Raw genomic sequence first — 27932 nt, forward strand, 5'->3', positions numbered from 1 at the left:
AGACCCTGTTAAATTTACCTTTTCATGTATAAAGACAGAACAAGCGAGGGCTCCATCATCAAAAACAATAGGCGTCTTCATTTTACCATAATACACCTTCATGCCAAATTTGAAGATGATCTAAGAAGAACTGCAGCCAGTGGAGTGCTCACAAGAAAATCTCTGTGGCAGACGCGGACGCGGACGCGGCGGCGCAACAAGGCCAAATCCATAGTATCCTCCGAACTCTGTTCGGGGGATACAATAATACATGTAACTCCTAATGTTGGGTTTTTTATCTAGCCCTTGCTTGATTACCACAAGAAGTTGACTTCTAATCCTGACTTACCAGTAAAGATTGGAGTTCAAAGAATTCCAAGGAGTATTAGCATCTCTTTGATACCATTGGTACATTTAATTTTATGCCAGACTGGTGAACAAAAATGGTAAAAAAATGTGGGCCCAGTTTTCTTTGAAAGATGATTATTTTTACACTAAGTTTGTGAACATCAATCACTGTCACAAGTTCATTTCCCCTTCCTCCAAAATATGCTATAAAGAATAGAATAAAATTTGTCTTCAATAAATGTAAAAAAAAACTAGAAATGTCGCGCGACTGGTATGCCTCCGCCATAATGCATGATTTTCCCAATAGGTCTAGATAGTACATGTGGACAATGTGTGATTACATTTTCACAAAATTGGCAAAATATTGAAATGACAAGTTTGTCACAAATGTGTTGAATGTTCACCTTCCTTGACCTAGGTTTAATTGGATGAATAGGAGAGCATGTATCTAGGGATTTAAGGACTTTAACTCAACTTTGACCCATTCATACATTTAGGTATTGAGTAATTTTCAAGGTACAGGTGTGGAGAAAAAGTGCAATTTCTGAATTGAATAGTAAATTGTTACCATTTTCATCTGGCCCTTGACCCTAAAATTCATAAGACAATCACTTTCAGGTAGAACATGCATAATATGTACTAAGTTTCAAGATAACTTGAGCCACTTCCGAGATATGGAGGAAAAAGTTAGTTCAGCACTTTCATTTGATCTTTGACCTTTTGACCTTTGAGGCAAAAAAAGAAGAAAAAAACATTTTCCAGATAATTTCTATTAGGTTACACATGTATGCATACACCAAGTGTAAAAAAAAAAATAACCCTGCTGGCATTGCATGATAGGAGGGAAATAGTAAAATTTTGAAGTGTTGCACTTGACCTTTGACCCCTGACCTTTGATCCCATGAACCCTACATTCTCTAGATAATCACTTCCAGTCAGTATATGTATATACTATGTTCCATGAAGATACCTTGAACAATTTTCCAAGGTATGGAGAAAAAAAAAGAAGTTTTAATATTTTTACTTGACCTTTTGACCTTTGACCTCATGACCCAAACTTTCACCAGAGAATCTTAATTAGGTAATACATGTATACACTAAGTTTCAAGAAAATATCTTCAGGCATTCAATAGATATGGTGGAAATAGTGAAATTTTATGTATTTGACCCTGACCTTTTGACCTTTGACCTTTGACCTCATGACCCAAACTTTCACCAGAGAATCTTAATTGGGTAATACATGCATACACTAAGTTTCAAGAAAATATCTTCAGGCATTCAATAGATATGGTGGAAATAGTGAAATTGTATGTATTTGACCTTGACCTTTTGACCTTTGACCTTGAGCATGTGCACCCAAAAGTTGATAGGCACAACTTCACCCCCTAATACACATACATGCCAAGTTTCATTAGGATACCTCCACAGGTTTTGATAGTTACCTTGTCCACAAAATTCATTACGGAAGGACGGACGGACGGACGGACGGACAGCCCGAAAACATAATGCCTCCGGCACCACTTCGTGGCGGAGGCATAAAAATGTCGCTACGGCGACTGGTGTATGCCTCCGCCATAATGCATGGTTCTCCTAATAGGTCTATAGTACAATGTCTTGACAATGTGTGATGACAGTTTCACACAATTGGCAAAATATTAAAATGACAGGTTTGCCACAAATGTGCTGAATGTTCACTTTCCTAGAACTAGGTTCAATTGGATGAATGATTAAAACATCAGAGTGCAGGTATTTGGGGGAACTGATGATTTTTACTTGACTTTTGACCCTTTTATAAGTTTATGCATGGAGTAATTTTCAAGGTATTGAGAAAAAGTATAATTTCAGTATCAAATGGTAAAATAGTTTTATCTAAACCTGGCCTTTGACCTTTGACCTCACAGTTCCGAAGAGAATCACTGTTAGGTAGAACATGCATAAATATGTAAGTTTCATGATAATACCTTGAGTTACTTTTGAGATATGGAGGAAGAAGTGCAATTTAGCACTTTCACTTGACCTTTGACCTTTTGACCTTTGACCTTTTGGCAAGAAACTTCCCACAGAATATATATTGGGTTATACATGCATACATCAAGTTTTAAAAAAATCCTTCAGGCATTGCATAAATATAAGGAAAGTAGTGATATTTTGAGGAGTTGACCTTGACCTTTGACCCCCTGACCTTTGACCCATGACCCCCAACTTCCCTAGATAATCACTGCCCATCGGTACATGCATTGTATATACTAAGTTCCATGAAGATACCTTGAACCATTTGCGATATGGAGAAAAACATGCAATTTCAACCTTTTTTTCACAAAATAACCTTTGACCTTTGACCCCGTGACCCTAAAATCCAAACAAAGTATCATCCTCCCAGGATATACCCTCATACCAAGTTTGATGCAAAACCACCTCACGGTTCTTGAGATATCAACAAAAACAAAACGGGATGGACATACGGACGTACGGACAGACCGACGACCCGAAAACATAATGCCTCCGGCCACTTCGTTGGCGGAGGCATAAAAACACACACACACACACAGTACTGTTTAAGAAATTCCTGTCACACAAACACACACTCCGAAAATGAAAAGCTGAACTTTGCGACAGCTCCAAAAATTTAGCACAGCACAACAGTGAAAGAAGAGCATACATTCTTTCATAAGGCAAGCTGCCAGTTGCGCTCTGCTACTATTATTTTCAGCCAAGTCTAGATAACAGCCCAAAGTGACAATGATTATCGCTCGGATCACTCACTAGTCCAACATAATAGCAACTCCCTCAAGAAAGACAAAAGAAGTAGCTTCTGTAGGAAGACTAAGAGACCATTGGAGAAACTCTCATACCATGAACTGGCTACAGCTACAAACATGTTCCTTTCACGTCATCAAGCATTAAATCAAACATCAAATTTCTCTCAACACACACTAGCTTTCATATGGGGCTTAATGAAAAGTGCTTGTCCGGACAAACAAGAATAGTCTGCAAACTTTTCCTTTCTTCTTCTATGTAAAAACAAGACAAAATACTCATATTTCTGAAGTACAGATGTCCTTGGTTCTATGAATATTGACGGGAAATGGAAATTGAGAAAGTGATGAAAATACTTTATTGAAGACTACTAGTTTTATTGTGAGTTTATTACAGCTCATTAGACAGTTGTTGTGAAACAGGAGTTGTTTACAAAGAGCTTTTTGTCGAACGTGCTTGGTAATCACAGTCAGGAATTCGGAATGCTTTAGGTATTCAAGATGACCATGCACCGATGTATCAGAAATTAGTGCATGGAATTAATGTACTCCCTATTTGTGATGCGTAATTTGGTATATGTAGTTGGAAAATGGAAGGTTAGATTGGTGTGTTTAGAAATAGGAGTGAGAAGGATAATTTTCGTAATTTTGTGAAATTTTACTGTAAACAGAAATGGACAGTAGGCGGATGAATATTAGTCATTTTCCAGGGGTTGAGTTGCACATGAATGCGCCCTTTGTGCTGTTCGTATGTACCGCGGGAAATTTGGACACTTGCACTGCACTCTGCACGACACACACCTCACTTCGCACTCTCGCACCGTAGCTAGGACAAGCAACCTGCCGCAATGGGTTGAGTCTGGCTGTTTTCTGCCTGTTATGATGTCTTTTGGTTTGGCAGAGTTTCTTTTGGACAACAACTTGTTCATGGGTGAGATGTTCAGCCCTCCGGTACTGGTGTTCTCATGTCTGAGGATGAGGGTTCATACTTTCAAAGAGCGAGTTGCTACCTGACTTAGGGGTTTTCTTTTTTGTGTGTCGATTTACTGACACCAATAAAGTCAAGTGAACTACAATCCTGCGTCTACTCATTCATTTGAGTCCTGGGGTCTATCACCACATCATCACAGCCCCCTAACGTACCACCAATCCACGACAATATATTTTCACAACGGTCTCCACACTTTAGCCTCGTAAATATTAATGACTTTATATTGACTACAGTTATTAATATGAAAAAGTTAAGTCTATTTATCACTTGTTGCAATTCTGCCATGTAAGATATTAGATAGTGACAAAATGAAAAAACAGACCTCCCCTGAATTCTGACACATGGAAAGCCAGGTGACATGCGCTTGAGTTTGTTAATAGCTATGAATCAAATTTTCATGCAATAATGCCAAATCATTTGTCCCTTTCAATCCCCCGTAATCATTATGTCAAGATCTTACCCATTGGTACAAAGAAGAAATGAGGCTGAAACAAATGACATTCAAGTACAGGCTAGTTAACCCATATCCACCCATCTACGGGATATCCTGTAGGTCACGCAAACGCTGCAAATGCCGATCTACGGGACAAGCCGTAGCAGAAATGGCTTGGACGATGACGTCATTTACAGAGCTTATTATAGCCTGTGAACTCTGACCTGATATCCCACAGTCCTTTGCATCACTTCCTGTTACTGATATTTTCATTTGGATTTGTGTTCGCTTTGGAGTTTTACAGCAGGCTGCTGACGGAATAGGTCTACATCTATGTGACATCGAGCACTGTTGTACACGTACGTATAGGCCTACTTTACTGTAGTCCCATCCATAGTGTTTTGAGTTTATAGACCAGAGTAGTCTGCAGAGCGCAGATCTTTGAGTTATTATTCGATATTTCTTCATATTTGTAAGCATTATACCCTATGATTTATATACCATTGGAAAGCTTACATTATGAAGATTTCAAATATGATAGTTGTTTTTCTGTTAAAAGGCCATGAATATTTTTCATTAGTGGTTTCTTTTGAATAAGCGATGTGATTATTTATAAATATGTCAATCATACGAAAATACTAAAATTATATGATGTCACATAATTCATGACATCACACTGATTTACATCTTACATGAAAGGCCATTAATTTGAATTCTCTTTCAATTGATATATAGTTTTCCATACTTTTCTTTTCATAAGTGTAGGTGACATCACCATGAATTTGAGACGGCACAGTTTTAGTGAACGTGCGTGAAATAAAGCCTCCGGCAGTAACAGCCTTTAGACTGCACTACGCGATCACCGGATACGGGTTAATCAACGCACAACTAGCAGAGTACTAAAACATTAACGATGCCTATATAAATACATGCTTCAGAGAGTTTTCAACAATGCACTGTTAAACAAGATGAGGCAGAGTGGATGATGCTACTCCGTTGCCAATTACCACTTGCCCAGCTGTTTTCCACTGTAGCAAGCAAGTCTTGGTTAAGTCTTGTTGTGTTGAACATAAACCTACGCCCCAGGGCCTAACGAAAGGCAAGGGTAGATGAGATCTTGTATTCATGCATATATACCACCAAGGCATTATTAACCCTATTCTAACTGGGGGGGGGGGGGGGGTCAAATTGACCCCCCCCTCGACATTTCACGTCACGATTTCGCAACGCGCAAAGCTTTTGCCGCGTCGTTTCACGACTTTTTTCATTGAAGTCTCCCGCATATTTTGAGACCAAATTTGCGACGTCCGGGTACATCGTTTTGAAGTTACATAATGTTTTGCATATGCATGTCAACCAAAAAACAGCTCAAATTCATGATATCGTGTGCAAATCCAATGCAAATTGTGTTTTTTGGTTAAATTGATATAAATTAGATTATTTCAACTTTTAACCATTGAAATTAATCAATTCTAGTGTAGATAAGCCTGAAAAAGTGCCTGCAACAAGTTTTGGCAAAAAAAAACAATAGAAAACAAAAGGTTGAAAAAACAATAAAATACATAAGAAATTAACAAAACAATAAAAAACAAAGGAAATTAATTTCAATTGAGCTATTTTTTTACACAAAAATTGTTTGATGTGTCTTGAGGAATTCTGAAACAAAAATTTAGCAATCCTCCAGTCTTTTTAATGGAGTTATAGGTAAAAATATGATTTCATGCACAAATTTGCATAATTAATTTATTAAAAATAGAAAGGCAATATTTTTCTATTGTATGATGATGTAATCTTGTAGTTGACATCCAGCTCTATCTTCAGGCAAAATTTTGCGGTGATCGCGCGATTGGCGGCCGAGATCTGAAGAGGGGGTCAAATTGACCCCCCCCCCCCCTCAGTAAAAACTTGGTCTCAAATAGCCCAGTTAGAATAGGGTTAACATACAACACTATGGAGTTCTCATGCCACTATACAATCTGCCAATCTAACAGCAATCAGTGCTGCACATCAGAGGCATCCAGTTACACAAATAAATCAAACACATCCTGGAACTACTTACCTTGCTGTAATGCTAATGGTACCTATAGCACTGGAACTTCAAGGTAAGCAAGAAGAAAGGCAATAGAGTGTCAGTTAACCCTCCTAGACCTAAACAACTGTAAGTATACACCCCCTTCCATCCAAAATGACTGCAAAGTATAGACCTCTTCCCTTCTATGAGAAGCAAAGTTGTTCACCTGACATTAAAGGACAAGTCCACCTTCATATACATAAGGATTGAGAGAGTGCAACAATATTAGCAGAACACATTGGTGGAAGTTTGAGGAAAATCGGACAATCCACTCAAAAGTTATGAATTTCTAAAGTGTCTGCGCAATCACTGCTGGATGAGAAGACTACTACGGTGTATGATGTCACATGCGTACAACAATATAAGGAAAATAAAAAGAGAATTTCACAAATCTTTACTTTTTGAATAAAGTGCACATTTCTTCGATTTGTTACTGAGGTATGTTAGGGGTAATATTATTCCCCCTGCCTCCCGAAAGAGAGAAGTTGAGTGTTCTTTTGTTATGCGAGAAGAATGGAAATATGTTGAATTTTCTTTATTCTTTCTTTATAGAGTTGTACACATGTGACATCACAAGCTATAGTAGTCTTTTCATCCAGTCGTGACTGAGCAGAAATTTCAAAAATTCATAACTTTTGAACGGATAGTCCAATTTTCCTCAAACTCTCACTGATGTGTTCTACTAATATTGCTGCATTCTCTCAACCCACATGTCTATGAAGGTGAACTTGTCCTTTAATTATCTGCCTTTCATCTTCACAGTAACATGTTTTTCTTGCCTGTCGCATGACACGAAGTGCTAGGATTAATACCATTTGCTGGTCATTACTAGTCATGCAGGCAAACTAATGATTATTATCCCCTGTCTGTTTTCCAGAGCACAAGCTTTTCTCAACATTGTTCTGGCTAACCATCTCACAAGAATCTGTGTGACACCAGCAAAAGTCCTCACTTTCAGGTTAACATACAAACTATTAGCTCTTTAGCAGGCTGTAATGCAAAATCTCCCCTGACAGCCAGGCTCAAGAGTGGACATTGCTTGTTTGGTCTGTTGGCATGCATCAAACTCTGAGGACATCAATAAAATGTGTTTGTTGTTGCATTTCATCTTTCTCAACGGTGTTTCAGGCTTGGCATCATACATTCTAAATACAGAAAATGGCCTCACAGTTTCTACAACACACAATAACATCTAAGTTTTTCGGTTGCTAAACACAGATGCCATCAAATGGCAAAGTTGGAGACCTTGCTGATAGGTTTGGGGGTCTCTCTTTACCTCGGCTGGCGAGGGTTCCATGATGGGCACCTCCGCTATCTCTGGAGTCTGGTAGTGGTGGGTCTGTGGATACACCAGCTCATGGCCATGGGGCTGGGGTGGGGTGGGGTACACTGGTGACAGCATGCTACCGTTCACTGGGGTCGGCTGGGCCTGGTGGAAAAGAGAAGACGTTTGTCATGAACCCGAGACACAATTTGTCATGCTCCTTATGTATCTGCATTTCTTCAGGTTTATCCTAGAAATTCAGAGTCAATATTTAGGTGATCCGAGTATCCTCTCGGATCACCTTCTGTATCTGTACTGAATCTTTCTTCTTTCTTTGTTTCTTTCTTTATTTCTCCTCAAAAGTTGTGCAGAGGTTAGCTCAGAAAGTGCATTGCCTCTCAATGTCAAACTTATACCATATATGTATCATGTCGCAAAGACGACAGCGCAAGTAAAATCATAGTGATCAGTCGACCGTGACGTCACTATGACGTCATTATATGAAAACACATTTTCATGCATATCTCATTAATGGAATGGAATATTTCAATGAAATTTACGTCACATATATTTCAAGTCAAGAGAATTCTACACATATTCTTAACATTCATTTTTATCTCAAAACGCGCGCGTACGCGCGCGTTGAAATATTTGTATGCTCAAATCGAGCTCAAAATTTTTTTGCACACGTTTCAGACCATTTGGAGCATTTTTTGAAAAATTGAAAAAATTGGACGGATGCGTACGCGCGCGCACATATTCGCAGGCACAGCTAATATGAAATCGAAATTTTCAATTTTTTCACACGGATGGGATGTCCGAAATGTCAAGGAATATTTCTACCAAGTTTCAAGTCGATCCGATTCAATATGACGTCATACGAGCCCGTCAAATTCAAAATTCCGCGCGTGCGTCAATGGGGATACACAGTGCAACTATGCCAAAAAACCGCCAATTTTAAATCGGATTTTACTCGTCAGGATGGACGGTGACCCCCCATTTTCTTGACATATTCTGAAAGCTGGTGAGTTGTACATGTCATTTCATGGGCTGGCTATGCTGACAAAGTGATTAAAAGATATCAAATTTCTTGATGAAGTTAAAAAAGTAAATTTTCAAAATGACGTCATCAAATTTCAAGTTTACTCGAGCGTATCTCACTTATCCTGTGCCAATTTTCACCTAAATTTCAATATGTTGTAGCTTATGAAATGTTCTTTCATAAATGTAATTACACAATTTTGATTAGATGACGACATCACCTCGAAAAAATGGATTGAAGGTAACCTTGTCAAATTTGACCTGTTTACGTGTAATCTCTATGGGAGTGCAATTTTTATGGAAATGAAAATTGATATGACTATCTTTATCGAGCACTAGCTCACTTATGCTTCGGTGAATTTCTCTAAGATTTTAATATGTTGTAGCTGAGACGTAGGCCTATCGTAAGTGTGCCCTTCGTTTTTTCATACGTTGTCGGGATCACGTGAAAAAACTTGGTTGAAATTAAAGCTTATCTTCGATGTATTGTAATATTTCTTTCTTTTCACAACTTTATGTGCAATAACTCAAGAAAAACATACCCTATCACCACCATATTTTGCACATGTTTAGTTATGTCACGAACATTATTTCATAAAATAACAACTACTTGATCAGACGCCATCTTGGGTATGTAAATTAGGGTCAAAGGTCATAGATGTTTCATCCTGTATCTTGGTGAATACATGTCTTATCTTTCCCATATTTTGCACACGTAAAGACCATGTTACAGGGATCATTTCATAAAATAACCACTTTTTGCTCATATGCCATCTTGTCTGTGCAAAGTGGGGTCAAAGGTCATATGTACTTCTTTTTCTATCTTCGCTATGACGTATTATCTCTATGGGAGGGAATCTTTTAGATGTGAAAATTGACATGACTCTCTTTATCGAGCACTATCTTACTTATGCTTCGGTGAATTTCTCTCAGATTTTCATATGTTGTAGCTGAGACTTTGCACTATCAGGACTCGAATCATTGATTAAAAAAAATCGGATCACCTTAATTTGTCAGTGATGACAAATTACAATCTCTAGTCAACTTTGATATGCACCAGAACAATATCCCCATTGCCCTCCCCCTCTCCCTAACAAAATAAAAATGAAAAGGAATGCCTTTCAGTTTTAATTTTGAGTCCATGACTTTTAGTTTGGTCGTTTTGAATACATGCATATTACAAAATAATTTCTTGTGTTTTACTCAGGTAAATCTCTACTGGCAGGATTGTTTCTTTGCAGAAGTGTGCATATACCCTGTGGCTTTGATCTGTTTATATCCAAGCGTCCCACAAGGAAGAAAATAAATCTGTGCAAGCCAATGTTTCTTGGAGCTGTAATTATCCTTAGTTAGGGAAATAGTTTGTGTCCTAATTCTGGGGATATCTAATAGTAAATGCAGAATATATAAATGTTGAAAAAAGCCACGAGAACCACGGAGAAGGAAAGATTCAGAGAGAGAGAGAGAGAGAGAGAAAGAGAGTGCGACAGACAGACAGACAGACAGGCAGACAGATATGTCCAGACAGTGAGAGAGAGTCTGCATATGTACTTACTTGTGCAGGAACCCATCGCCACTGTGGTTGGAATTGTGGTGCCGACTAGATGCCACAAGAGAGAGAGAGAGATGTGATACACTTCATGTTAATCTTTGAAAGTTTGAGGCACTGATAAACACAAAAAATGACATCTTATATCTACCTCACAGCTCTTCTTCAACTCTTCACAGCCACCATGCAGTACAGAATAACAATCAGAGATAAACTATGACGTCGCTGGGATTTGAACGTGAAATTTTTTGCCCCAACAGCAAAAGACTTTTGAATTCTTGCGGAGAGATTTAATAACAGGTGCAACCTGCACATCCCTGTCATCCCAGCTCCTGGAAACTCAAGGATTTGACAATAATACTGTAATAGACCAATTTATGAACACATTAAAATATAAACATACCTGTGTAACAAAATCATATTCCTGACAACCAGAACACTTGCTGGAGGCTTGCCTAACATAGCATTAACTAGTGCATGTCACTTGGATTCTAAGTAATCACATGCACTGAGTTCCTAATGGTGGATATTTGTTGTGAGAAGGAGAATTGTATTACAAACTCAAAGTAAATCAGTCTTTTAACAACTTCTAAGTGGATTTGTTAAATTTTCATACAGAGTGTGGAAAAAAGGGGGAAAAAATTGAAATGTTTCTTCCAAGACATCCATTGAAGCAAATTCCAATCATTTTCGAAAGAGGGCCACTGAAGAGGAAAAAGCATGCATACATGTATCTCATCGCTCAGTGTTTGGTCAAGGAACATGAATACATCGGTAACATGTTATCAACTGGACTTATCATCAAACAACTTTACAGACATGTTAACAAATTCACTAAAAGTTAAAGAAGAAGGCGATGGGGCTTCACTTGTCTTAGAACTGTTTGTGGCTGCTGGAAAGTGGCGTGGTCAAGGAATATGAATCCATCAGCAACATACTAACAACTTGAGTCTTATCATAGAACAACTTTACAGACATCCTAAAGAATTCACTAAAAGTATAAAGAAGTGGATGGGCTTTACTTGTCTAACTGTCTGTGGCTGCTGGAAAGTGGCGTACTGCTGGGGTTGGTTCGTCACATAGTGGGCGTGGGTTCCAGCCTGGGGAAGCATGATGGGAACTGTGTACGGTGCAAACTGGGGCTGTCGATCACAAATCAAAGAGTTTATCTTGTTTAATTGTAACATTATCATGCTGGATGCCAACACTTTGTGACAATGATCATTGGATAAAATGATTGTATTGTCACATGAAACAAATATGAAAGTCACAGCCAAGGAGTTTACCTTATCTCTCTTGTCGTCCTTGTTTTCTACAATGAAAATTACAATGTTTTTTCAATCTTTTGTGATCAAGGCATGCATGGAATTTGAATACATTACAGAAATGGTCTCTTGACCGAAATTGTACGTGATGAAGGAAAGTGCAGAGTTTAGAACAACTGTGTATGATAAAGAAATTACTGATGTGCAGTGGTCAGTGTTCACTGTGGTGTCAACAACTGTCCACTACCAACTGACAAAATCAGACAAATGACTGTTGGTGTGTGGGTCCAACCTGGGCAGGCTGCTGGTGATGGGCTATTGATGTAGGCGCTGGGTGCCCGTGTGCAGCGGCCTGCACGTCTGAGGGGTTGAAGTAAGCCACGCCATTGTGGTAGGTGTAGCTGTAAGCACCAGAGGGAGCATGGAAGACCATCCCACTGGGAATGAGAGCTGGATCTAGAAGGAAAAGCGGCCAAATATTGAGAGTTCATCTGCTGATTTAGAAGTCATTTTACTTCACTTCTTTTTTTTTATAGCTTTTTGAGTTTTAGTAGGTACAAGACATGAAAAATTCCTAGTGGTACCATTATTCTGCCACAATATTTTTTCTAGAAGCAGTTGAAGTAGCAGTGTCATGTTTTCACATACTTCATGACTTTACTTGTGTTTACAACTTTTTGATTAAGTAGTCCCAGCTCTGATTGGAAGAGAATATAAAATATAACCATGAACCAACGTATTCTTTTCAAAATGATATCAAGAATTATCAAGTAGAAATTGTTACAAAATGTTAAGACCATGACTTGGACCACTAAATTATGTCCTTTGACCTCGACAACCAGATGCAAATAAATCTACACTATATCTTCCCATTCCCATAATAGTAACATTCTGTAAAAGCTCAATGGAGTTGGTCTACCATGCAATCTGAAAATAAGGCACTCCTTCAAAAATTTGTGATGGAGATGAATGTCAATTTCATCTTCTTCACAGGCAGTGTAACCTATAGAATGAACAAAATATAAGCAAAATTTCAGATGCATTAAGCAATCTCAAAGCAACAATCCCAATCCAACACTCAAAAGTACAAGTTCACGAAACAAAGCCATAAAAAAGCAGGCGCCAAACTCACCAACATCTTTTGGAAATTTGACAGGCTGTAAGTAAATGAGAACATGGGTAGAAAAAGTGTGAACAAACTTGTCAAAATATCCAACAAGAAAGCAAACATCATATATTCATGACCAAATCTAGATACACATGAGGTGACCGTATCACAACATTTTACATGGAATACAAAGGCATGCTGGGGGCATTTTCAGTCTGCAGAGAAGGCATGCAAAGTGGTCATGCAAACTTAAAGTCTAGAGGCAACACAAAAATTTGCAGAGTTTTAAAGAGGGCAAAGCATTTTATAGACTTGTAAAACTGGTGTGTGGGGGGGGGGGGAGGGCTTGTCTTTGTCATGATGTACTGTACATCAAAACATTACTGAGTGACAGTATGAAGTAATGATGCTTGCATCCAACAAAGAATCATAAAAACTGCTATTGTCCCCTTGTGGCAATTCAAAATGGTTACCACCAATATCAACTGCATGTGCTTGAAATATTGCAAACATGGAACTAAATTTTGAAGTACCAATGGATGTTTTCATATATATGAAGAAATTTATATGAAGTGAAGATAAAGGAAGGGACTCTAGCTAACATCTCAGTCTTAATTTACTGCACTGGGTCAGGGCAATTCTCATCACTCATTTGATCTTGAAATCAAATGTTGTAAATCTACCATAAAAGCATGCAAACATGGACATCCCTTTGACATCCTTTTAAACATTGAAAGCAAATTCATAAATGTGCAGTGCAGGGAAAAGCAACCATGTGATGCAGCAACATCTTTTACCTGTTTCCTTATTGCTTGTCCTATGTTGAGCTTCTTCTCCTTGAAAACCAGGCTATTTGCCTAAAATAAAACACATTCCGATGATACGGACAATACCACAGTTTCAATTTTCAGTTGGTATGATAGGCAGTCTTTTTATTGTAATACAACTGAAACGTGGAGGTTTTTTGTTTGTTTGTTGTTGTTTTTTGAAAGGGTGTATTCATTTGCTTGAAAGATAACAATCAAAGAACAACTATGCAAGATTTCTGGTTTGTCATTATTAGGACTCCTTTAATATGGACTTAATCAACACACATTTGAAATCTGAACAAACAAGCAAAAAAAAAAAAAAATAAGTACATGAAACACATGAACGAAAACTAGGAAAAGACATTACTCACTATTAACTGCAAATATGTTATCAATGCCATTCAAACAAGAAGGGCTTAGAAATGCGCTAGTAAACCATCTAAGAGCTGCAGAGAAGATACTATTTAACTTCGCGATCACACTGACAATAAATGTACACTATTAGGCTTTAGCTTCAACTTAAAGAATCCTGGATTCATTCCATCTTCCATTCACTCACTTTAATTCAAATAGATGTATATAGTTAGCAAAAAACATAACAAAAACAGACAAAAAAGAAAAGCTGGGTCCAATCTATTAACACTGCCTATTAGTTACAATGATGGTATAGTTTTGGTTGAGATGGGGCTTCAGTTTGTTTGTTTGTTTGTTTGTTTGTTTTTTTTTTTTTGGGGGGGGGTTTGGAGATAATGAGAAACCTCATATGAAATACCAAAGAGCATAATTCTAACAGGAATTCATAATATATTTGATGAAAATTCAAAACTGATTTTCATCAAATAAACTTTTGAGTTTTCCTTGTAGAATTCACATTGATAGTTTCATACATTTGTAGTATCTTGCACAAACTTAAAGCTCAATCCTCATCTCAACCAATATTATATCATCCCTTTAACTTGTATTCACTCATTACCTGATCCTTGAGAATTCTGTGAGCCTCTTCAGGAGTTTCAAATGTGATGAAGCCATACCTGAGTGTGATAAAGTAAATTACGCAAATTTAATTTAATAATGGGAGTAACAATGACTGCAAAAAAAAAAAAATACTAAGCAGAAGTGTATCAATATCAATTAGAATAGCTGCCACAACTTAACTTTTTGGGGCAGTGTCGAGATTTGGAGGGACAATAGCAACATTGCCCTCGATAAAAGCAGTCCACACCTATGTTTTTATGTAATGATCAAATAGAATTACATGATATTTCACTTGGTCAATAGTGATTGCACTAACCAGTTCACACATCACGCACTGCCACAGATGTTTGCATTAAAGATCACATCTTACAAATGGGCACTTCTCACGTTATAAAAGCCAAGTGTACTGTACTCATCTGTACTTGCACCGTGTACTGTATCCGTATATACAAAAGAGTCAGACAGTTGAGTAATATAAAAGTGGAAATTTTCGTGCATTTCGCGCAACCAGAAACTAGCGCGAAAATAAAAGCACGCAAATACTTTTGCTTGCCATATGTTCTTGTGCGTGATGTCTTGATTCCGTGGAATTAAAAACATGCGAAACTCTTCTGACCCGGCCAAGTGCGAAAAATTAGTCGCGCGAAAATATCCACTTTTACAGTACTACGGTGCAGTACATGTATGTGTGACATGGGGCTGGTGGCAAATTGTTGAATTCATGCCCCCAAGTTCAATCAATCAGAACTGACAAGTCATCAACTGAGGTATTCCATACTCTGATCTCCAGTTCTGGCCGTGTCTACCTGTTCATCTGAATCAACTCAATATGTCCTGTCTCACCAACTCATGTTAATTTTCCTCTTTTTTTCTGCATTTCTCCAAGAAACTTTGTCAAATGTCTGACCTTGAGCTTCAATGTCTGACCCTCAAAAAATTTACCTTCACATATTCAATATCAGCTGAATAGATCTACTTGTGTACATCCCTAATCTAATCAATTTTTTTCTAAATGTTTCAGAAGCAATCTTACAAAGAGGGCAATAAAACATTTTACCTACAAACTGACCCCATTAAGAATTTAAGAAAATTTTGTCTTTATTCATTCATTGTATTATTAAAAAAAAAAAAAAAAATTCCTTGCATGTAAATTCACATTATAGCCATGTTACTGAGAGGAATATGTTGAGGTCCCCATTGGGTGTCACATACATGTACTGGTACTGTATAACTTTAAAGCACTCATTCAAAGTCCAACTGGTTTCAATAGTCATTCCAAACAAATTCATCTCTGCATTATATTCACAGTTTGAGATGGCTTAATTGATCCCAAAGGCTGATTTTGATTGATAAACTTTACAGTAGGAAAGACAGACAACTGAAAAGAATGAATTCTGCGGCTAACTTGCACAGCAAGGACATAGAACTGCATGAGATACACATATGTAGCACAAACACATCTCTTGACGTGGTATGTCATTTAGCCAGACAAGTTGCCTGGTATCACAGACACTAATATGACATGCAAATGCAGCTGCTTGCAAACATCACACTACCTCTCCTATAAGCGTGCTACACTATACTAGTAAGTGTATCATCGCCCTACCACCAGTGATGCACCCAGCCACACAGTGTTTGGTAGCATAGACACATTCTGTTTATCTGTTCATTACACCACTACAGATTGTACAGTTGGGGAAAAAATGGTTACAATGCTATACAAGTACAGAGCATCTGCTCTCAGATATGAATTCACAAGACAAACTTGTACTAGAGTTCAAAGTTTTAGTACAATTATGACATGGTATGAAAATGCATTGCAAATTTCCCATGCTTATTGACAATACAATGTATTTCAAACATACCACAGTGGACATGGGCACTCTTCCATGACAGACTGGATTCCATACTGACATTATTTTTGTGAGTTCTTAATTTTTGCAAATTTTGCAAATCACTGCTGGGCCAGGAATGTAACATCAAAGAAAAATTGCTATTCAGATCGGCATCGGTGCAGTAATGACAGCTTACAGGTACTGTAGGTGTCAAATTCCGACAACCACATCATGTGAAAATGTCTATCAGGTGATGTCCTCAACATCTGTATGAAAAAATGATAGCCTTTACACACACACACACAAAAAAAATAATAATAAATCTTCATTAGTCCCATTTTTCTTGTACTTCGGGAGGGCAGCTAACAAGCCATCCTCAAAATCAGGAAGGGTTTCAAACTAAAGAGCAATCAGGGAGATATTTGTTTTCAGGAAACCTCCTGAGGAATCAGGAAGGCTCAGCAGCTCTACCTCAGCACCTTCCTAACCAGCCACGTGATTACTGTCTATAGCGAATATTTTGCAAGGTTTTTATTTTCGCAACTTTTGCAAGTTGGATGCTATTCGAGAATTCAAAGACGTGTGAAAATATTGACTCTGATCCCAACATAAATGTGATGTGCATGCATATTGCATACATTTCTTCATTCAGTTACTGTGTTCCACGATCGTGAGTTTAACCAATGTCAAGAAATCATCGAGAAGACCCGATTCACAAAAATTTAGACTAGCTAAATATATGGCGTGTATGGTAACTTGTAAACGAAAGTACTGTATACACCACTATACATTATCTACGAGTCTATTTTTTCAGGAATTGGGACTTCACAACAATTTCGCAAGTGGATGAATTCATAATCTTGGAGTACAGTGATGAACAGAGAAGTGATGCATGCATTTCAAATTCATGCCGGGATCAGGGATAACATTTTTGCATGTTTTTAAATTCATGAATAGTGCCCGACTGGCAAATTTAAATAAAAACCTCACAAAATATATGGCATATACACAGTAGATCCTTGGTTCTCATAATACCAATATTGCATGACCTCTCTTGTTAATACACCACATCACAATCACAGTCCTGGTGTTTTTCTTAGCTTGCTATACAATCCTTATAAAACATTTCATGTTACACTACACAGATATAACACAAAATCACCCACTGAGGCTTTTATGTAGTACTTTGCAGAAGAAATACCATGTACCCTACTGTAAGTCTCATACCATATAGACATACACTGTGTAATGAGGCAATGCTTACTACCACACGTGTCCGAGTTCTCCCACAAATTTTTGCCAAACTACTGTATTAAAGCATCACTTGCAATCAACAAGAGTATACACACTGTATGTTGTCCCTCCATCCCAGGAATTGAGCAGGCCAACATGATGGGGTCAATGACCTCTACTGGCATTAGCAGCCAAGCTCGAGCACTGCATTCCTCGCCTATACAATACTGTGTAAGGAAGTACCAGCTGGTATCCACTTATAGCTGTGCAACAGGGCTTCTATGGGCAGAGTACAGGGGAGCAAGAGAAGCAGCAAGGCCTGTACTGTGAAGACAGGTCACTATCACAAATTTTATTACCTTTCCTATAACTTTCCATGAGGCAACCTCCCAGTAAACAAATATGATGATCAAGATTTAATCTGATGGATTTTCTAGATAATAAGAGTTCATCCTGACATACAGTGTACATTTTTAAACAATTTTCTTTCCTAAAAATTTATGAAATTTATACAAAGCTCTTTGTTTTCTTTTTCTGGTTTAGCAACTCAGTATCATATTGACCTAAAACATTCAGGGTACAAGTTGTACATTGTACATTGTACATTGTACTTCAAAAGACAAGATACAAAACAAATGCTAGACCTAGACTTCTGGATGTTCAGATACACTGTTCTCTGTTAGGTGTATCTTTTTATTACGGTTTGATGTACAAAAAAAAAAAAAAAAAACAACAACCATGCTTTATGTCAAACAATCTACTGGTATTGTTTCAGCAATGCTAATATGGTGTTTACACTCTGAATTATGAATCATGTAATTTCCAGAATTCTACGACAAAACATGTATGACAGCCAGTACAAAGATATGTTGCTAAGCCAGCAACTGAGATGAAAGGCCCATCGGCCAGACGCACACGTATTCAGGCTATGCATCAGCCTCCTCTACAGTGCGTCCAGGCCCTGTGGTATTCCAGACTGTCTGAGCTGATTTAGTTAGCCCAATGCAAACACTTTGTAGTGAAGGGCATCTCATGCAGCGCTGCATCATAGACACATCTTGTTGGTCATTTACAGGGGTCAGTGGGTCACTACTTTGTACTTGTGATCTACAGCATCACATCTCAGAGTTCATACTGATCACCATGATATACATTTGTGGAGCCATGTAGGCTATGCCCATTGCCTCTTAAAATGCCGTATGTTTAATAGATTTTGAAAGGTTTCATTTTGTGAACCATACATTAGGAAAATAATTGATACTAAAACATGAATGCTTTCAGTAGCGCTGAGCTTTGCTTGAACATCTATAGATCCCTATTAATTTCTTTGAATGCACTGAAAAAACAAAAGGGAGCAGAAATATAAGGAGAGAAATTTGACATCATATGTACATGCATGCCCTTTAGATATTCTCCATAAAAGATGGCACTTGAAACAACAATTTAATACTTATTTTCATAGCCAGTACGAGCAAGATGGTTCATGTACACACATGCTGCAAATTATATGTTTGTTTATAAAAAAAAAAAAAAAAATTGTATCATATCTAAATGCCATGCATGGACAAGGCTGGGTACAAATGAAAACATAGAACCTGGGCCCCATTTCATGAAAGATGTTAAGATGGCAACTCTTGCTGAAATGGCAATTTCCAATGGCAACGGCCAATCAGGAAGCTGGATTCTTGTCGTTACCATGACAATTGCCATTCCAGCATGAGTTGCTATCATATCAACTTTTATGAAATGGGTTCCTGAAGTTGTAGTGAGTTCCAAACAGACATTACATACATGTGACATTATCGATTATAAATAAGATGTGCATCTCTCTGCACCTTTAACATCAGCTTTAATTACGGTAGCAGAGACATACATTGTGAGCAACAAAGCTCCTCCATGACAGGATTGCCCACACTTTCAGTCAACTGTTGTCATACATAAACATAGATCATTGTACAATCTGAAATAACTGGGTCATGGGCACACTGTCTTTGCTCTCTGCATCATAATTGCTGCATGCATTTTGCATTGCCCACTCCACAAAGGCATCTTAACATAGGCCTACATTGTACATTTAGGCCCTATGTGACTGCTGCAGATTTTCTGGGAAATCAGTGCTAAGATTTTATGTCACTGGGAAATCATATTCACCAATCATATTGCAAGAAATCATCTCTGGGGCTGATGTACAGGCAACTTTGACCTTTCCTCTTCAGTGTTTTCCATACAGTTACTGCTGGCCACAGTCTGCCAAATGCTTCAACTTTCCTTTTATTTCTGACCTTTTACATTTATGACAACATAAGTAGCATCTGTGAATTTTATTATCTGTAATTTCCTTCAGTTCATAATTTAATATACATGTACCTTGCTATGATTTTAAAAGTATCAGAATTGAACAACAAAAAGTGGAATTGACTCCTGCTGACCTGAACAATATCACGCTCACATTGTAGTCACATGGCACAATCTAGAGTACTATGGGTATTGATACACGTAATACACAGAGATTTCTCTAATTTTCATACAGCAAAATGTGTTTCAACTTTGACCTTGCGGTAAATTGCTTACAATAAAATCAATTTCAGAAACACTGGTTCAAATTACAAACTGCCACTGATATAAAGTGAGCACCTGTGTTCAATGTTGTGGAATATTCAAAACTCAAGCTTACCCCTTTGATACTCCTGCACGATCAGCAATAATCTTAGACTCCTTCACATGCCCAAATGCAGAAAAAAAGTTCTTCAGCTCAGCATCACTTGTCTGTGCAGGGAAATAAAGAATTTAACTGCATTCTTGTTCACTGATTCTGAAAAAAACTTGATTCCAACACAATATCTTATAAACAGATATCAAGTTACTTTGGGGATTCAATATTTGCTAGGCATGAACTAACAAAAGGATTAAACAAATAGCTCACTGCCAGTCAAAAATGCATGTTTTGCCTTGAACTTTGACAACTTAATGATGTCTAAATATCTCTCATTACAGCACAGATATCTGTTATAGGATGATGTACAATTTTGTATGATTAATTTGTCTAAAGTGGTCTTGAGAAAATAAGAGCATCTCTGCATGATGACTTAAACTGATAGTTGCAACTCATCTGTGCTACTAAATTATGCCTTCCCTAGCTCCCTCCTCCTAAGTCAACATCTAAGTCAGATTACAATTTATTCATCAGAACTACAGAAGGAAGTTCCTATGTATAAGAATGCTCCCATTCAAGGCATAAAAATGGCAACCGACATCCTAGATAACTAATAAACACATGCGCACATGTACACACACACACACACACACACACCGAAAACACACGCATACATGTACACACACACACACACACACACCTGGTGTACATTATGCTGTAAAGGGCAGTCAATTGACAATCCTGCTATCTGAATTTTTCACACTCCTTGCACTTCTATTCACCGATCTGGGAATTTAAACCGGCTGAATTACGTAGCATTCAGTTGATTTTTGTTCTCTTTATCATAGGAGTAGCCCTCCATTCTACATCCTCTCAATAAAGGCATGTGTGAGTAATTCTTGAGTGATGATATCAAGGGAAGGATTTGAAACACTTGCCATAAAGGGCTTTTATTGAAAGTGCATTGCTAACCTTTCATACCAAATATCCCTGTTAGCCTTCATGATTTGCCTAAACCTGATCTCTTTCAGCCTCTGTGCAGTATACTTTAAGTATTATAAAATAAAAAGTGCAATGACACCTAGATACTCACATTGAATGCAATTCCTCCAACAAAAATCCTGTTTGGAATGATAGTCCCGTATCTTGGAGCATTGAGGGCACTAGGCACTGGTGATGCCGCTAGACTGCTAGCAGCACTCTCTATAGGGGACTGAAATAATGAAGGAAAGACAGCAGAATACAAAGTACCAGTATGCATGCAGGTAAAAAAACAAACAAACAAACAAACAAACAAAAACAACATGATAATGATAGCATTCACATTACTGTATATCCCGAATATTTCGTGAGGTTTTTATTTTCACAAATTTCAGGTGCTATTCACAAATTGAAAAATATGTGAAAACTCTGACACGAGTGTGACATGCATGCATATTTTCTATATTCAGTATTGCACTGCACAACTGAAAATTTAACAACTCGCGAAATTGTTGGGAAGTCTTGATTCGCCAGAAATTAGAGCCGCTACATACGTGGCGTGTACAATACCTTGGGTCTTCCATATCACTACAATGTATTCAAAAGAGATACACTTTACTCAAAGTCCATAGCAACTTAGCGACACCTGAGCATCCATGTAGCAAAACACAACTGAAAGCTCCCACATGACCTGTACATACACACGACAATTACATTGTAAGAGGGCTACAAAATTTTAGAGTCTTTTTATAGTCAATCAGTGATATTGGTTGCAATCGGGGAGGTGACCCACCTCCCTGGTTACAATCCAATCTATACAAATCACATCATAGAAATGTACCGGTATTTTGTAAGAGCCTCACAATGTATAAACATGTACATTGTGTCTATCAAGATTATTCTTTTTGTCTTTTTTGCTCAGAATATATTCTACATTGTATGTATTAACTTTAAATGTGGATGACATTAAAGTCCCTTGAGTAGTATTTAGTATTCAAAACCATTATGAATAGAAACTGGCTGAAAAATGCTACAAGGTATTTAATGCTGAACTCGCTTTAATCATCATCACAACAGTAAATACACACTGTATACACATACAATGTAAAAAGAAAGAAAAAAGTATATACTACTAAGCGACAAAGCCTACCAAAACTTGAGAAAGGTCACAAGTGATGGTAAAGGTAACCATTTTTTAATCAAAAATTTGTACCAGTTTAAATAATAATTACATTCATTATAATTTAGATCATTGTCAACACATTATAGGGTTACACTATATTTTGTTCATAATGCAACTCATTTCAACCTTACTCACAAGTTTGTACGGTGTATCTAAAGATGCATGAAGCTGATTTCAAAGTCTAAACTCAGGCTTCAAGTTGTAAATCCAAGGCAATAAATTCTCTGATAAACTTCTTTCTTTTTCTTAAAGGATGTGTACAGTTCTGGTTGAGGTGAGGATTTAGCTTTTAACGTTTTGCGGGATATTCAGAAACCACTCTACAATGTATGAGATGTCAAAGAATATTCAATTCTAAGGGTTATCAAAAGTTTATTTGATGAAAATCAGTTTTGAAATGACTGAGATATCCAAAAACAAGGTGAAACAAAGAGAACCTAATAAAGTTGTGGCCTGTCGCCTTTTATTATTATCATCACTTTTTTGACACATTTTTTTTTTCACATTTGAACACCAATTTTCATCAAATAAACATTGAATCCTTCTAAAAATTATATGCTCTTTCATATTTCATGAGAGGTTTCTCATTATCTCACTTAGGAATGTTCAAAACATGAATCCCTCACCTCAACCAGTACTGTACAGTCCCTTTAAAGAGTATGGCAATGTCATGAGGGCTGTTGCTACCTACAGTATCAAGTGCCTTTCAAAACAATGTTCATTCAAACACTTCATGAGAAGTGGAAAAGTCATGTACATGTAGATTCACACGGTCACTATCACACAACAGGTTCTTTTAAGGCTGGCTTGGGTTCAGACTACAACCCAGCCAAATTTTGCTAAAAATAACACTGAAGTTCCCACACCTCGCGCTGCAGAATAGAGTTGGTGGTGAGCCACCGGGTTCTTGGAATTCTTGAATTTCTAAATTGTGTGCTTACAAACATGAGTGCACTCTTTTGCTTCAGGTTAGGATCGCTCTTTGTATAGATTTTGATTTTGGCATTTATAACCTGCTTCACGAATGTGATGGTTAAAATACTAATATTCTTTTCGATCTGGTGCTTGAGGCAGCCATTTTTTTGGAGGGGGGGGGGGGGATTGGGTAGCTGTCTGAAAGTTGTCCAAGTACATGCAGACAAGAAAATAGTCAATTTCTATTGATTGCTTGCAAACATTAGTGAAATCTTTCACTTCAGGTTTGGAATGCTCTTTTTATAGATTTTGATTTTGACACAGATAACCTGCTTCACGAATGTGATGGAACATGTTCTTTTCCATCTGGTGCTTGAGGTAACCAGGTTTGGGGGGGGGGGGGGGGGGGAATAGGGTAGCAGTCTGAAAGTTGTCCAAGTATGCAGACAAGAAAAGACTGGTAATTTATAACCCATCAGGTGACATTACCAAACTGTTACCAGTATTGCCAAACATTTCATTTCCCAGCATTTTGTAAATGTTTCCATGATAATGAAGAAGCTTTCTTTTTCTTCTTTTATTTTTTTCTACTTATTTGCTGTGTATATTTCTGGGCTGAGTGAGACCTTGTCCAGAAAAGGACCTACATGTACATGTCCCACTGTCTTGACAGTTTGATTGGTATGAGTCAGCATGTTTGACAATAATCAAAGCACTGGAGAGCTGGACAGCACAGCTACATGGAAATTCCAACGATATATAATTTGTACCAAGGATATACCAAGGTCACATACTAGGAGAATCTGCTTAGAGTCCAAACTAACCTCTATGTATTATCCTATGGAAATTCAATGTTTCTTTCATGTTTGAATAGTTGGACTTCAAACATTTCACAACATGTGTCAAACACATTTCCTCCCTGGAGAATACTCTGAGCACTTTCCTGTTACATTTCTTGTTTTCCTGTTCATGTTCTGTTTCCTGTGTATTACTGCACACACAATGTACAATAGTATGTAGATAATGTACACATGTACAATGTACTGTAAAGTACTCCTTCACAGCAGAACATGTTAACACAGTATACAATTTCTATCATAATACTATATAAGTTGTTATTTTCACGAGGGTTTAATCTTCGCGAATTTCGCAAATCACTGTTGGACCGCGAATTGAACAACACGCGAAAATATCTCGAACTGACAGGCATTAGTGCACTTACGATAGCGACAGTGTCAAAATCGCGAAAACAACATCTCACCAAAGTGCCTGTGACCCCCTCATTTGTGAAAATATACAAGCAAAAATAAATTTAAAAGCTTAACTGTAATAGTGTTAGAACTTTAGAAGTACAGTACGTGTAGATGGCAATGAATGAAACACCAGGAAATACTGCACAAGTTATTTTAATCATCATCATCATTTCATCTTACTGACACCATGAGTGGGAGTGTATCACAATAATATTAAGATAATATTTCAGGGTCTACCAATGTACCATATCTAGGCCTACCTACTAACCTTAAGAGGATCTAGAGTCTAGTCCATACCTAGCTATGACTAAAACTAGGTTTAACATTAGTACTAATCACTATTGTTATAAGGAGACTGTCCAGACTCGACTGTCTTTGGTCAACTTTGTTGATAGACAAACATAATTGGAATTGTAAAAATTCAGAACTAACGTTAGATTTTTGTAGCGTTCCAGATCTAAACTCGTTCAGACCGTTCTAAAGCGTAAAATAAAGGCATAAACACTAACATTAAAAGTACAGCACACAACCAGCTGCAGTTCTAAGCTGATAGCACTGTCTACGTCTATCGACTATGATTCTGATTACAGATGATGCTGTCACAACTTGTCCAAAAAGAAGGATCAGGATGATTGTCGTGTCGTGTGAATACTGTGAGCAGAGATAGAATCCTATAAATCATTGCTAAACATTAAAACAATGCGCCAAATCAAAATGAATCACAACGATCCCCGGTCAGCAGTATGGTCAGTACGGCCTACACAGCCAGAGAGACAGAGAAATGTATGCACCTTATAAAGTATCATACAACCAGCAAAATTACTCACCGATGCCTGTGGTTCAGTCATCCTTAAATCTTGGAACCATCAAAATAAGGTTTTTAAAAGCAAGATTGTCAATGACAGCGATTGGGTCCGGCTGCAAATCCTTGCGTCGATCGCCTTTCTCTCTGCACCTTGCGACGTGGATGTGTGCTTGCTCGTCGCGCGCGGGAGGTCCTCGATCCAAACCGAAGTATCGAACTGACCTCCAAATCATGCAACATGGATGGTCAACTGCAGCAGCATCCTAACGTTAGACATCTAACTTCGCCACAATATAGCACCAAGATGGGTAGAAAAGCATCCAGTCCTCAGCTCTAACGATGAGGCCACGACCTTGAACCAGTACACTTGGTACCTTTTATTTTTGGTATTCACGTGCAAACAGCGCAGAACATCTCACGTCTAGATTTCGAGAGACAGTCAAGTACAGAACTCCGCCTCGTTCGCTCGTCCAAGTCCCGATCCCGATCGCGTGTTTAGTATCTCAAGCTCGCGCTATGATTTTACAAAGTACACACACACACACGTACACATTTGACAGCATATAGCACGCACACATTATGCGATCCCTGCACAGACACATGACCTACATAGCTACATTATACGAACCATGTGGCTACTACTAACAGGAACGCTGCTCTCGATCGAGAGATAGTTGTGTGCGAGCAGAGCGCAAGGAGGCTAGGCGAACGAGAAGAGAGCGCGTCGTCCGGATGTTGTCGGCGCGCAGTAAACTATAACGATGCTCCCTGATGAGAGTTTTTAGCTAGCGAGTACCAATACTAGTAGATAAATTATATTTAGCTGTGTGAACGTTGCCAAAGATCACCTCTCCGATCCCCACAAAGGATGGGTAGGACCCCCCACGTTTCTCACACGTATACGTAATCACGCGTATTCAATTTGATCAGGGAGGTTCACCTTCCTGATTTGATCGAGGGCGCGTACCCTCGATTGATGTGTAGCCAAGTGATCAGCGCATTCCATTCATTCCACAAGACGGTCTTTTTGAATAAAAAAAAATGTTTTAATTAGATTGTCTACTAGTACTCCACGCATCCCACTTTCATCTTGTATTTTATTGATGTGTAGAATGCTATCATGAAACAATCATCAAGTTACAATTCCAAATGTACTTCGAAAACACCTTCTAATTCTCTGAACAATGAACGCGATGAATTTAAAGTTTGTCTCGGAAATTCCATCTGAAGCTTTGTAAATTAATGTCGAAAGTTCGCGGAGCGCGCATTCAACACGGGGCACAATTGGGCACAATCATTCGCATGATGTTGAAATTAGGAGAAAGGCAGCTTGTGTGAACATGGCTGGTGTTTGTTATTTATAAATGCGCGGAGCCTAGTGTAACATTTTGTTGTTGTTGTTGTTGTTGTTGTTGTTGGATGTGTGTGTGTGTGTGTGTGTGTGTGTGTGTGTGTATGTGTGTGTGTGCGTTTCACTGTATCACCCATTAGTATTTTGTATGGTCGTGCTTGATGTACGTAATAGGCCCTAGAGCTCTATCAACTTACATAGTAAAAAAAGAACATAGAGACCATGAAGTTCACTGAATTATGAATTAAGGACCCAAGAGATCACTGAAAGTTTCAAGTTTCAAGTTTCAAGTTTATTAAAAGTTTCCACAATACAAAAATTACATAAGAACAATAATATGTAACAAGGAATACATTGTTGAATATGTGATTAAAACAATTTGCAGAATTGAATATAGATTGACAATGCATGTAGATGCATACAGATGTAAAGTGGAGGGGTCTTAGAAAAGCAAGCTTGTATAATAAGAACCCCTGGAAAGGCAAGTTAAGACATGTAATACAGTATAACAACTCACTACTATATACAAACATTAAAGCCATAGAATAATTCTAGTGGAATTCCTCAATCCCTCACACACACACACACACACACACACACACTACCTATGGAATTTTAAAGCAAAACATAATTGGCATTAGACTATGTTACTCAAATGGAAAGCGATGAGATGAAGTCATGTATGTAGAATTTAAAAGGAGCAGCATCAATGAGACTGAGAATATCGATGAAGCAAATACTTCCGAGCCAACACTTTAAATCTAGAAAAAGTGGTACTATCTTTAACATCTGAGGGCAACATGTTCCATTCTTTTATGCAAGACACATAAAAAGAATTTAGGGCAACACTGGTAGCTACACGAGGTAGATGCAGAAGGTTTTTCTGTCGTGTATTATGGGAATGAACAACTGAGTTTTTGACGAACAAATCTAGAAATAAGGAGGGAGAACTGGACATGTGAAGCTTGTACATGAATGCCAATGAGTTAAAACACACTAACTCATTTAGAGGTAAACAACACAGCTGTAAGAACTGGGGGGCACTTGGCCTAGTAAAGTGTGAGCTTGTTATTAGCCTGATAGCTCTCTTTTGTACAATAAACAATTTATGAAGATGGCTGTTATAAGTATTAC

General features: G+C 37.9%; 1 protein-coding gene across 1 annotated transcript in view; it reads right to left on the bottom strand.

Annotated features, from left to right (window-relative positions):
* The window catches only part of LOC140243648 (uncharacterized), a 30965-nt gene extending 5095 nt beyond the window's left edge, over nt 1-25870 (bottom strand). The window contains exons 1-10 of the mRNA XM_072323311.1: nt 25470-25870; nt 21404-21523; nt 20332-20423; nt 14588-14645; nt 13603-13662; nt 12830-12854; nt 11990-12153; nt 11455-11574; nt 10439-10483; nt 7855-8007 (exon numbers count right to left, since the gene is read on the bottom strand). Coding sequence (XP_072179412.1) covers nt 7855-8007; nt 10439-10483; nt 11455-11574; nt 11990-12153; nt 12830-12854; nt 13603-13662; nt 14588-14645; nt 20332-20423; nt 21404-21523; nt 25470-25490 — 858 coding nt within the window. The 5' untranslated portion in view covers nt 25491-25870. The remainder of the gene's footprint in view (nt 1-7854; nt 8008-10438; nt 10484-11454; nt 11575-11989; nt 12154-12829; nt 12855-13602; nt 13663-14587; nt 14646-20331; nt 20424-21403; nt 21524-25469) is intronic.
* Nucleotides 25871-27932: the final 2062 nt, after the last annotated feature.

Source organism: Diadema setosum, chromosome 20, assembly GCF_964275005.1.
Source record: "Diadema setosum chromosome 20, eeDiaSeto1, whole genome shotgun sequence".
Classification (NCBI taxonomy): Eukaryota; Metazoa; Echinodermata; class Echinoidea; order Diadematoida; family Diadematidae; genus Diadema; species Diadema setosum.